The 13,682-nt window shown below is 37.2% G+C and overlaps 2 protein-coding genes across 4 annotated transcripts in view; one reads left to right on the plus strand and one right to left on the minus strand.

Moving 5' to 3' along the window:
- Positions 1-342: 342 nt before the first annotated feature.
- Positions 343-8,872, plus strand: rnaseh2c (ribonuclease H2, subunit C). The gene is made up of 5 exons (XM_028803218.2): positions 343-447; positions 2,618-2,775; positions 3,564-3,676; positions 6,399-6,518; positions 8,745-8,872. The coding sequence occupies exons 2-5, from the start codon at positions 2,625-2,627 to the stop codon at positions 8,766-8,768; spliced, it is 408 nt and encodes a 135-aa protein (XP_028659051.2). The 5' UTR covers positions 343-447; positions 2,618-2,624; the 3' UTR covers positions 8,769-8,872.
- Positions 8,873-10,976: 2,104 nt separating this feature from the next.
- The window catches only part of LOC114652966 (histone acetyltransferase KAT5), a 56,045-nt gene continuing 53,339 nt past the window's right edge, over positions 10,977-13,682 (minus strand). For all 3 annotated transcript variants that reach the window (XM_028803221.2, XM_028803219.2, XM_028803220.2), the window contains exon 15: positions 10,977-12,920. In XM_028803221.2, coding sequence (XP_028659054.1) covers positions 12,786-12,920 — 135 coding nt within the window. In that variant the 3' untranslated portion in view covers positions 10,977-12,785. The remainder of the gene's footprint in view (positions 12,921-13,682) is intronic.

A 13,682-nucleotide genomic window follows, 5' to 3' on the forward strand; every position in this document is an offset into this window, starting at 1 on the left:
AAAGTACTCTGGGTAAGTCGCTTTGAACAAGTAAACAAGCGCAATAAAAACGAGAGCGCACGTTTTCGAGTTCTTAACAATTTGTTATAATATTTGATGCTCAAGCCAGTAATGATCAAGTGACGACGGCGGGTCGAGCCTTCCCTCAGGCGGGACGCAAGACCTGAGATGGACGCTATGGGTCGAAGTCATTCATTGTTTAATTAAGTTGATAAAATATTCAGTTGTGCAACCCTTTACAGTTGCTTGCAGACAAGTGTGCAGTGTAATAATAGACAAAGCGTTTCTTTACAGTATTCAATCACGGTGTTCCGTAATACTACAAACCCCATAAGGCATTGCGGCAACTTAAAAAAAACGTCATTTTCGTGCGCCGGCAGAAGGAAATCTGTGGCGCGCGGAAACGAACAGTCGAATTCAATAACGTTTTTATTTTGGGAAGTTTTGGTACGTATATTTATTTGCTAAAATAATTAAATGTCTAGATATGATTGGCTAGCGGAAAATCTTCATACTACTACTGACGAATATTTGTCTAGGGGCTTAACTTTTTCACAGTATTTAACATTTTTCTCCACTGGTATTTTACGGTTGTTTTAATTTCCATCTTTCCAGGTTATCAGTTTCTTATGATATAATATCATCTGTAATAGAAGTGGTTATTGTGCATCTTTACATTGGAACGGCGATCTTGAGAAGAACTGGTCAGATGCAGTGGTTTATTATTTAATAAATGAGTGATTAGATGTATTAAACTTAGAGATAAGATCGCAATAAATATATAAAGCGATAACTTTAAAAAACTGAAAATAGATTAGCAGCATTGTCATTTTATAGTACGTATATTTGTTGTGTGATTTCGATTGCGTGGGGTGAAGACTGGAGTTAACCTTGTAGTTTATTAACGGCTAATGTTTTGTTGAGTATGTCATGTTAAATACATGTAAATAATAAAGTTACTACATTCAGAAGTAACTATTAGAGATTGTTTCCATTTTTAGGTTTATAAGTATATTTGTGATTCAAGGCAGGAAACGACGCTGGACTGAGTGCCAACCCATCATAAGGACGTGATGTTTTCCAATATTTTATATAATAGTATTCTATCCTGCCCATTCATTAGATAATTTCTGTTTTTTGACACCTTGTTGTTGCTGAGTAGACATGTATGCGTTATATATTGGATAAACATACTAATGATACTGAATATAACAATTAGACAAAATTGTTGAAAAATCGGCACTTATTCATGCCAGAAATGCACAGAATAGTGTAACTCAAACTGCAGGGTCTTTTTCAAAACAAATCTTGATAATCGGGAGATCTTATCAGGTCATTTGTTCATTTATGACTGCCCTGAGAGAAGAAAAGTACCGTACAACATGCTTAGGTCTATATTTAAATAATGAACGTAACAAAGACAGTTATATGGAATTAGATAGGATTGTCAGTATTGTGACATTTATGTGTGTGTCTATGTGAAATATAATCTACACCCCCCCTGCATAGTGCCTTGCAGAAGTTTTTTGGCATTTGAACATTTGTCTATTTTGAGTCCCATACAAAGCCTAAACTTTTATTTGTTGTAGAGCAAGTATTGCAAGAGAACTGTTTCAGTTTGATAAACTAAAGCTTGTGTAAAAGTTCATCTTTCAGCAGGGCAGTGGTCCCAAACATAGGTCCAAAGAGAACATGGCGCGGTGTAAGTACAAAAGTTGCATGACCTGCAGTTGTCCAGTCCTATGAAGAATTTGTATTAGTACCCACAGCCTTATCACATGCACTTGAAAAAAGGTCATCCATCTGAATCTAAGCATGTTCTGGCCTGGATGGGAGACAGTCAAAAAAAAGCTTGGGTTGCTACAGGCAGGGGCATTTGCGAGACCGGCAAGTGGCATGTACCCTGTGGTCTGTGTGTGGATCCCAATGCCCCAGTGCACTGGCAGGGGTGCTGTAAAAATGACGTTGTCCTTTGGACGAGACATAAAAACGAGCTCCATACTCTCTGTGGTCATTAAAGATCCCTGGGCATCTTTTGAAAAGAGTAGGGTTTATCCTAACCCTGGCTAAATTACCCTCAATGGTCTAGTGATTCTGGCCCTCTAATCTCTAATTGGCTATCTCTCTCCCACCACTTCACCACCTAATGGCTAATGTGTGGTGACCATATTCGCGCAGTAATGCTACACGTTGGTGGTGGTTGAAGTGGTTCCCCTCTATTTAAATGCTTTGAGTAGCAAGAAAAGCTCTATGTACTGTAAATGTGATTAATTATTGCTATTATTTCACACTGGGGTGCAAAAGCATTATAAGACTAACCTGAAAAAATGAGCCCAAATCATCTGCAAAAAGTGTGCAAAGCTGGAATGCAACTTAAAGGTGTCAAAGTGTTATTACTATAAAAGATGGCCCTACAAAATATTAAAATATAGGATTTGAATGGTTATGCAAAAATCAGATTTATTTTTTTCGTCTTTGGATTTTTTTATGACATGAAACAATGTTGAAGATTGTTAATTGAGGAGATGATGAAGTAATAAGTTTGAAAAATATGAAACAAAATCTGTTGGCCAGAAACTTTATGAGCTAAATTTAATTTTTTTTTGTTTATTCAAAGCTTCAGAATGTCTGAAAGCAGAGTGACAACATTGAAGCTTAGCACTCTGTCACAAGCAGAAAAACATCCAGTTCATTTCCTACCATGTGAGATTGAGCACAACAGAGAGGCGAATGTTGACCGCTATTTCATTCCTGCCATCAACAAAAACAAAAATGGTAAAACTTTCAGTTTTGTAATAACATTTAAAATTATACTCATTTATACCACTACTACTCTTCAATTCCACGGGGGGTAAACATTAACATACAATGTTATTGACTGTTATACCTGCCTTACACTCTCCATCTTGCATTTTTGAACTTGCACTGTATTTTTTATCACTGTTTAATTAATATTGTTTTTATCAGTATGCTGCTGCTGAATTAGATTTATTAAATCCCAAGCGGAAATTCACATATCTATCTATCTATCTATCTATCTATCTATCTATCTATCTATCTATCTATCTATCTATCTATCTATCTATCTCGAAAAAGCAGAGTATGCTAAAACTGGTGTACTGTAGATAACATCATGTGCAAAGCAAAAACAACAGAACAGTGGATTGTCTCTTTTTCTTCTATTAGTGCAGTGAATTACAAGCAGCTTCAGTTTATTCATCACTGTGCTCTTTCCTATGTATTTTGTTGCATTTATATTGTTAGAAAATGCAATCAACTTCTCACCACCCAGAATCATAAAAGGCAAACCCTGTGTTATGAGTAGATTATTAACAATAGTTTAACCTTCAGGTTTTGCTTTTTCTGTAAATGTGTTAATTTATATCTGCAACAGTAATGAAACTGAAACATTGAGCAAGGCTTAATCTTAAAGTTACTGGACTTTTCTAGTCTCAAAACAGAATTAAACTGATAATTGCAGTAAAACTAAAGTCCTCTGATGTAGGTAAAGAAAAAGATCAGTTTTGATAAGCATTGGACTAAATACACTTTATTTTGTGCAGAAATGACAGTGTCTTTTCGAGGCCGGGCTTTGAAAGGGCAAGAAATAAACTTGCCTCAGGGTTACACTGGATTGGTGTTAAAGGAGGATCACAGGCCAATTTCAGATGAAGAGGTAAGTTGAAAGTTGTGTAATTAAGCAAATCTCATTGACAGTATTGTAAATGCCTGGTAGCACACATAGGAGCAGATGGCTGGATATAAGCCCAGCCTGATGTCGCACACAGGTACGAACAGCTTACACACTGTCCCATCCACAGAAGGAGAAGATTCCTCTTGTCATTCAGCATAAAATAGGGCTTTTGAGAGTGACTTTGTAAACCAAAGATTTCGAATTCATGTTCCAGGTGAAGAGGCAATGGCAACCACCACAGAGTATATTCTTGGATTGAGACCAGAAAGGATTGGTAGTGTCACAGTGTTTAGTTCAGTTACCTCACAGCTCCAGTCATTTGTGTTAGAAACCCAATGTAGTCATTATCTGTATAAAGTTTGTATGAAATATATTTGAAGGTGTTTATGGTAATTCATTTTAGACAGAAGTCTCTATTCCAGTATTCTTCTGTCACTTCTACCCAGCATTTCAACAGAAAAGTGTCTCACTCCATTCCCAGAGATTCCTATATTTCCAGCAACAGTCTTCTCATATGGATTCTCTTAAAAAAGACAATTAGAGCAAATCTGCTGTTGTATGTCATTTCCACCACTTCATTACAATTTCATAGGTGTTGGGTAGGTAATTAGAAGCCAAATACAATATGTGCTACTGTGGTAACACTAATGACACAAATACAAATTTTGATGCCAGTGTAATTTTTAAAGAATGTTATTGTCTTATCACCATTATTTGGCATTGTATTTGCACAATTAATAAATCTAAACTGTGACCTTGGGTTCGTTAACACTCATTGTATTGTACCTTTACTTCATTTTTCAGCTGTCTTTTAACTTAAATGTTGTGCATTTCAACCTAAAGCATTTTCTTATTTTAAGTTTGACCTATAATATCTGATTAAGCCACAGACTTTGCAGTCATTATTAACACTCCTATACACCATCTAAATCAGAAGTATCACAAAAGATGTAATGTCTCCAATTTCTCTCACTTCAGATGTTCAAAATAGTGCAGTCCCTTCTTTATGTACTGGCTATCTGGTAGATTTAAAGTGTTTATGGCATTAATGAAAAAAGTCAGAATAGAGTATGGCAGGAAACTAGAATATTAGAACAGTTGTGACCAGAACAGGTCATTCAGCCCAGCCAGCTCTAATTTCTCCAAAATAACATTGACTCAGGTTTTGAAGGTCCCAAAAGTCATATACTGTCTTTCACACTACTTAGTATTTTATTCCACATCTGTGGTTCTGAACGCAAAGACAATCTTTCTAATATTAGTGTAAAATCTTTCCCTTAACAAGTTTGTAGATAGATAGATAGATAGATACTTTATTAATCCCAAGGGGAAATTCACATTGTGTGTGTAATGCCAGTGTAAGTCTTGTGTCCCCATGTTCCTGTTGAATAATTCATTTTAAAAACAACAGTAGGGATCTACTGTACTAATTCCCTTCAAAAATGTTAAACAATTCAGTTATCACATCTCTTGATCTCCTTCACTCTTACCTCACAGCTTAAATCTTTCAGTCCTGGAATTGCTATTATTTGGACTTTCACTAGGACTTCTTTGTCCTTTTTTTTTTTTTTTTTCTTTCCTAACATGGAGACCAAAACTGTACACAGTACTCTGGGTGAGGCCACACAAGTGCATTGTATAATTTAAGTGTAAACTCCCTTAACATGTACTCCACACATATAATATATTGTGATATATAACCTAACGTCCTTGTACCCTCCTTGATTGCTTCTGTACACTGTCTGAATATACAGTAGATAGTGATGACTCCGCTACGACTCCAAAGTCCTTCTCATAAAATGTATTGTCAAATTTCCAACATCCCATTGTGTATTGAAATGTAACATTTTTACTTCGTATATGTAATACATTAAACTTCGTCTGCCACAAATTTGGCCAATCCTGTGTTCTGCCAAGGTTCCTCTGTAATAATTTGGCAATTTTTATATCATCTGCCCTTCCACTTCGTTTAGTATCCTCTGCAGACTTAACCAGCTAGTTGTACGTAAGCAAACTGGACTAGAATATAAATATTAAAAAGAGCAGCCGTCCCAACATGGATTCTTGCCCTTTTGTTCCCAGTGTTCAAGCCAATTTTATACATACCTGCAAACGGGGTCCTGAATTCCCACAGCTTTCCTGGCTAAGTAGCAAAACCTTGCTCAGAATTGAATGAGCATGTCAATCTGATTTCTCCACTTGTTAACAGAGCCTTAAATTGCCTTGTGAAGCATACAAAACATCATGGTGACCTCCTGCAGAACATGCTGATTGTGATGTGTCGTAAGTGACTTGGGGGATTTTGTATTTACTGTAAGTCTTTAACTTGTTCAGTAATTTAGCAGAATTTTGTTTTTCACAAATTGACTTGAAAATGACAATATTAATAAGGTGTTTATATTGCAATTTTTTTTTTTATTAACTTCGTAAAGCAGGGAAAGGTATATTTATGTATGAATGGTGAAATCAATTGTAGTTTTCCTTATGAGTCTAGTTGGATGTATAAAACATTGAAGGTGTTTACTGTTTGCGGTGGGCTGGCACCCTGCCCAGGGTTTGTTTCCTGCCTTGCGCCCTGTGTTGGCTGGGATTGGCTCCAGCAGACCCCCGTGACCCTGTAGTTAGGATATAGCGGGTTGGATAATGGATGGATGGTGTTTACTGTTTTAACAGATTTTTTTTTTTTTTTAATGTCCATTTGCAGGACAGGACCCTAAGAGTCAAATCCACCTTTAATTCTTTGACATACTGGAACCTGGAGACGCAGCCTACAACAGATGACACAATCGTCATGGCAATGAATTGGCCAGATATTGCTGCAGCGGTAATTTTTCTTAAACTTGCTTAATAATAATTTTTGAAGAACAAATTATTTTTCATTCCCATATCGCAAATATGTGCAATTAGGCACTATTGCTCTGTGTGTTATACCCTGCTGTGAACCGCTTTCCTTTCTAGGGATGAACAATACTGAACAACCCAGAGTGGGGAATATACCATTATAGTTGACAGTTCAAATAGTACATTTTAATTATAAACAGAAAATAAACTATTGTATAGTTTTTTGTTCCCATATAATGGTAAATGTACAACCTAAATTCCAAAAAAATTGGGTTGTGGTAAAATGTAAATAAAATCAGAATGCAATGATTTGCAAATCTCATAAACCCATATTTTATTCACAGTAGAACATAGAACTCCGCCAAAGTAAACAGAAAAGATCGATGGGTGATGCAGGGTTAGGAGCACGTAAATTGTAAATGCAGGTACTGTAACAGGATTACTTGATCACTGACCTGACCACGATCCTGCCTGACTGCTGTGTCTGTGTATAGGAGAGTGGCAGATCACGCTACAATAAATAAGTGTGCCGTTCCTGTTTCAAGCTGAATAAAGCTGGTTTTGCTAAAGTACTGACACTAAGCCTCGTGTTTCGTGGTGCAAGACAGGGACTTATAGTGCGACCCCGATCTTTTATGATTTGCTTCTGTGGCGCTTCACTGCAGCGCTGTGAGCCTCTTAATGCCCTGGCCCAGCAACAGACAAACTTCAAGAAGCACTTCAGCATGTCGTTCCCATTGGGTGGGGAGTGGGGGGTCTCAAAAAGAGTTCAGAAACCTCACAATATGAAGAAAAAAAGGATGATTTGGCTTCTGATTGATAACTGTGCTGCCCACAGCATGCTTCCACATTTAGATAATGTTCGTGTTGAATTCCTCCCACACAGTTTCATGGCAGCGCTTCAGCCATTGGATTTGGGCATCATTCGCACCCTGAAAGTGTATCATCACAAGGAAATGCTGAGAAAAATACCCATCTGCATAACTTGTAGACAAGAGATTAAAATTAACGCGAAAGAAGCTATTGAAATGATTGCAAATGCCTGGATAAAAGTTAAAGAAGGCACTATAGTAACAAATACAGAATCTCATTACAACAAAATTTTCGTTACGAAATATTTTTTTGGTTCCTGGGACTTCGTTGTAACGGAATTTTACCTGTATATGGTTGTTATATCTGCACTGGTGGTGACTCCTCAATAGTGATGAGTGAACCTCACTGAATTTGGCGAAATCATGGAAATATACAGGAACGACACCGAACTTGTTGAAATGCACGGAAGTCTATGGGGAAACGATAAAGTGAACTAGTTTTAAGTTGATTACAATGGTGCAGATATATTTTAAGTGTCTGCCAAATATGCTGCATCAATTATTGTGGCCAAAAATGTGTCCCGAGCTGAAGCTGTGGTGCTAGCCTCTGTGTCACAATTCTGCCTTAAGATAAAATGAATAGAACTGTAATATTTCTTGCACACAGGAGGAATGTACTCACTGATGCTTGGTGCTCTCAGATTCGACAGCAGGTACCCACCTCTCTCGAACCAAAAAAGTTTTGTTTTTTTTTCCCCCTGATGTTTTTGCTTGTTCACTGCCATTGCTATCAAATAAGCACAAAACTAAAAGCACATGGCTGCTTCAGTCCTACTGCACAGCACTCTGGGTAATTCTGTTAGTGAGGTAGGCTCACATACTCTATTAAACACAGGTCATTTATAAATCCATGCCAAGAAACATTACCGTTAAGACACGAATATACAGACACATTTCCCGTTTCCTTCCGTTTTTGTTCAAATGTATTTGCAAGATTTCCGGTTAATAGTAGCCCACTATTAGGATCAGCATCATATACTGGGGAGGCAGGGGGAGATAAGCCGTTGCAACCAACTTTGACTACTCTAGCTCTGTGATGTCATGATGCATCATGGGGTGCTGAGGGAAGAAAAAGTTTGTCTAAGCCAGCTGCATGGCAAATTTCTAGAAAAATATTCGATGAACAAGATGACTGGCAAACACAGCATATTTGCAATGAGAAACAGTTTGGCTGATCAACAGTATTCATCAGCGGAGTATCAACTGTGAATAATTTGATTGACTTTGGCTAGATAATTGTTTCTTTTAGGAATGCATGTTTCCCAGTATGTGTTAATTATTTTTACATGTGCTGTTAAGAATCAATACTTGAATTGTCTTTTTATCTTTTTTTAAAGATTCATGGAGCAGTTGAAGATTAGAACATCACCTGGGAATGCTGTTATTTGAAGATGGACAAATAACTAGATTTTTAGGCTTTGTTTACACTGAAATCTGCTTTTTTAATTAATATAGAATTTTTTTTCAGCTTTAAGTGTCTGTTGTTTCTGTAAAATGGCTATTGACCTGATGGTAAACTAACAAGGAATGGAGGGGAAATATGTTTTGTATTCGACAGTCTTGAATTTAATTGTGCTGAAGGTTTAGGAGGTAAAGAACTCATTTCAATATATGACAGAAAAGAAGAAATTAGAAAGCTTGCTCAGTGTTCAGAAGTGTAACAATATACAGTAAATAGGACTCTTCACAATAGCCAAACTACTGTACAGAAGTCGTCAAAATGATTGCCAAACTTTACCAATAGGGTTAATATGCATATTTATTTTTATAAAGAACATATTAAACATTTTTTTGCCATTTTGTTTGTGTTTATACTTATTGTCAAAATATTGCTTTCATTTAAGAATTCTGTTCATACTAGCTGTTGGTGTTCTCAAATATTATACCATACTAGCCAACCCGCGGCGTAGCATGTATTGATGGGTGAACACTTCCTGAAAGACACAGTTGTCCAAATGAGGATACGACTGTAGGTGAATGAAAAGATGGAACTCTGGAGAGGGCAACATACAATTGTCCATGATTGACAATTGGAGGACCGCCATCGCACGCTCATTCAGCGATTCACATCTGCGACAAACATGATTTTTCTTAGATGGTCCTGTCGCATCCATCCTCGCACTTGACCAGGCAGTGTGTATGCTTCATGTGTCCGGTTGCAAGAGCAACTCACGGAGACCCGCCCACCAACTCTGAGACCATGGGATACCCATCACAAACTGTTTTACACGCTGCATACAGCAATTCACATCCGCGACAACCGTGCCTCTTCTTAGATGGTCCTGCCACGTCCACCCTCATTCTCGAAGCATACACACTGCCTGGTCATGTGCCCGCTCGCAAGAGCAACTCACGGAGACCCGCCCACCAACTCTAAGACCATGGCGTGTAAAACAGTTTGCGATGGTGGACGCGATCGTACGTCATAACCGAAAAGAATAATAAAAAGTCAACGTGGCTCGGAGGTGCATGTGGAGTGCAGCAGAGACGAACACGAATGATGCCGTTTTGTGAGTTGCTGCGTCCGAGTTGGTGGGCGTGGCTCTGCGAGCTGTCGTTGTATCCAGTGACGCCGTGTTTTGTGAGTTGATGTGTCCAAGTTGGTGGGCATGGCTCCATCCTGCGTGCTCCATGGGTGTCTTGCTCGCTGGCGGCTTAGTGAATTACTGTATGTATATATATTTATATATAGATAGGCCACAAAACTCTAAATATATATATCTATCAGCATTGTGCTTTTTGTCTATTTTCAAAGACCCATTTACAAGTAGCTCTGTGTACCAGGTTTGGAAGATCATCAAGTGCTAGTATAAGTATTGGCTTTCCATAATTTGTAAAGGATGTAATACCATGTGCACTACAGATTAACATCCATCCAGCTGAATCATTGTTTTCTAGATGAGTGGTATAAATTACAATAAATTTAGAAATACTCAGTGTCATCCTTTTACATGTAGTGTATGTATCTTAATGATGTGATTAATAGTGTAAGTAATTTAATCAAGTTAGCAAATATTAGATTGAAGAATTTCCCAGTGAAAAAAAAGGATAACTGAAAAGATGAAAATGGAGGCATATTAACAAAATCTTGAATTGACTGTCGATATCCTTCATAAAACCTCCATAACTAGCTCAGGGTTGTGGGCAGTCAGAACATACCCCAGAAGCAAAGCCATCATAACATCCGCTCACGAAGAAGCCAATTGAGTTACCAGTTAGCCTAACCTGCAAGTTTTTGAAAATGTTAGATGAAAGCCACACTCCCACATGGGAAGAATGAGCAAACTGCACTGGGTGTTGGAATGGAACCCTAAGGTGGTGGAACTGTGAGCTGATAGTACTTAACCACTGCACTGCACTGCCATACTGCCCTGCTGCATTTGAAGTTGAGTGAAAGTCCATTTCCCCAGGTTCAGTCTGGATAGAGTTTTGTAACTGCTCACTGCACTGAGGCACAACAGTACTGAAAATACACAAAACATGGCACAAGTGTTCAAATGGTAGTAGCTATAAGGCAGGTAAACGACCATATTCAGGCCTTTTACCGAAAAGCACACAACACAACAACATTCCAAATTTGTAAATTCATATTTAATTTTTTTTGTTATCTACAAAAGAATATCTGTACAGTTTCATTAAAATTTACATCCGTAACAGTTCAACATGGCTTTCAACAGCAAATATTTCCATATTTCATTATTTAACAGTTACAGAAATACAACATGTCACATTTTATAAATTAATATTTACAAGAGTGTGCTCTTTGTTGATACAGTCATTCATCGTTGTATGCTACTGCTCAACTAGACGAGAGATAAAGAGAACAAATGGTCTAAAATTGAGGTTGTCAAAAATACTGACCTAAACTTTGATTTTGAAATTAGTTGTATCATAATTCATGAATATATGGCAAAAAATATTTTTTAGGCATACATAGGAAATGATGCACCAAACTATAAAAAGTATGTTTAGCTTCACTTTTTAATAATAATAACAATAAAAAAGGAAATTCCAGGTAAATCTGCAAACATGCTTGAGACTGTGAACATATTTACACTGTTCATCATTTCCTATAAGGGGGCACACACACACACACACACACACACACACAATGCCCATGTGTCAGTGGCTTTAAGGCTAGGGGAGAGGTTTCTATAGTTCTGTCATAAACTGGACCCTGTGTGGGTGTTCAGAGGTTGTGTGGATATTTGGAGAAATAGTTAAATAAATCTCAGGTTAAGTCAAACTATTTTACCAGTTCCAAACACAGGCACAGTGTTACCAAACAAGCGGCCAAAATAGTTGTCCAAGTCTGAAATATTTATTAAAAAAACTAAAACCATCATTGTTTATGGTCTGCCACCACTGAGACATCTGCACAATAATATATTTTAATTAATGTGAAAATCACATCTTGTGGAATGACTGATTTCAAACCAACATTGAAATATGAAACAGTTTTGATTACAAGTTATTTTACAAGAATCACAAAAATTTCCTGAGTTGTTTTTAAAATGGAAGTTCGTAAAATCACTTGTGAAACAATAAACACCATGATTTTTGTCTTCCCTCATTTATAGTTAAAACAATCTGTCCTGATCATCGCTGCAGTGTCTCAACTTCTCTGGAAAATTCAGGATTTCAAAAATATATTTCTCTTGGTCTTAGTTAGCAATAATGGTGCTAGACTTTAGACTGAGATAAAGAAAGGTCAGTATTGGCAATTGGCATGGCTTAGTGATGAGACATACTCTGAAGTGGACAACATAAAACAGGTTTGCAGCTCAGAGTTTGTATCTGGTGATTTACTGGACTGATCAAAAGCTGAAGTTAAGACACTGATGAAACAATTCTGAAGTCGGTCGCAGAAACCAGCTTCATATGCTGTAATAACTCTACTGGGTTGCTTTGGTCCTTTTGCAGCTTACTTTCTAATGAAGCCATGTCACTTTCTTGAAAAGTAAAAATGATAAAACTATTTGTCAGTTACGGTAAAGAGTGCTGCACTGACTTTTGGTTTTGATAACATCACATATTTTGGATGAAAATAAGACAGGCAGAAATGTGCTCTTCCTGAAGAAGTAGTCAATCACTAAGTTCTGAATCAATGGGTGAAAAATCAAGCCTGCTATGTAATTATCTTAACATTGAATAGGATTCAAAGATAAAAAGTGACAAATTAAATGTTGTAGGGCAATGCAAAAAAATGTCTATTCTACTAAAGGATTTTTTTTTATTGCTTCATGACCCACATAAGGGCTTAGGGGTTTTGTGGCCTGAGCAAGAATGGTAAAATGGGAGGTGGCAAGCCCGATTGCCAAAGCAAATCCTGCAGTTTTTGGTAGTGTTCAAGAAGAGCAGGTGCCCTCCAAACAGCACTACCACTTGCCTCTTTTACTCCAATCCTTGGGGGTGAAATGAAGGCATTTGGAATCAATGCGAAGATGCCGCTTTTGCATGGCTCTTTCATGACCTTCCACAATATCTTCAGAAAGTGTCAAAATGTATTGACCCTGGAGAAGAAGAAAAAAAAAAGCCTAACACTTCTGAAAACAAATTCAAGATTTACAAACTCATTTCACAGAACAGAACTTCATTTTGTATAATCGGACTTAATTATATCTTCAGGAGTAAATATACTGAATTATTTATTTTGAGCCCAAAATAATTCCATTATTTTTTTATATTATCTTATCTCCAAAGAGAAAACCCTGACAGTTAATCTGGAGAAATTGTGAAAGGAGCAACGGTGACAGTCAGGGAACTATTAACTGAGCAAAGCTGGTGAAATGCCTCTCTCTCTTTACATTTTAAACTAATCTTTGAATTAGGGGTAAAACCTGAATATCTTTGACATTAATTCTTAAAAAACATCAATATTAAACAAAGCTACAGTGCATCCAGAAAGTATTCACAGCGCATCACTTTTTCCACATTTTGTTATCTTGCAGCCTTATTCCAAAATGGATTACATTCATTTTTTTCCTCAGAATTCTACACACAACACCCCATAATGACAACGTGAAAAAAGTTTACTTGAGGTTTTTGCAAATTTATTAAAAATAAAAAAAACTGAGAAATCACATGTACATAAGTATTCACAGCCTTTGCCATGAAGCTCAAAATTGAGCTCAGGTGCATCCTGTTTCCCCTGATCATCCTTGAGATGTTTCTGCAGCTTAATGGGAGTCCACCTGTGGTAAATTCAGTTGGTTGGAGATGATTTGGAAAGGCACACACCTGTCTATATAAGGTCCCACAGTTGACAGTTCATG

This window comes from Erpetoichthys calabaricus, chromosome 1 (assembly GCF_900747795.2).
Source record: "Erpetoichthys calabaricus chromosome 1, fErpCal1.3, whole genome shotgun sequence".
Taxonomy (NCBI): domain Eukaryota; kingdom Metazoa; phylum Chordata; class Cladistia; order Polypteriformes; family Polypteridae; genus Erpetoichthys; species Erpetoichthys calabaricus.

Bases quoted from the DNA above. Each gene is read 5' to 3' on its own strand.
- rnaseh2c (XM_028803218.2), top strand. From the start codon at position 2,625: ATGTCTGAAAGCAGAGTGACAACATTGAAGCTTAGCACTCTGTCACAA. The intron at 2,776-3,563 runs GTAAAACTTTCA...TATTTTGTGCAG, and splicing joins CATCAACAAAAACAAAAATG to AAATGACAGTGTCTTTTCGA. The intron at 6,519-8,744 runs GTAATTTTTCTT...CTTTTTTTAAAG, and splicing joins GGCCAGATATTGCTGCAGCG to ATTCATGGAGCAGTTGAAGA.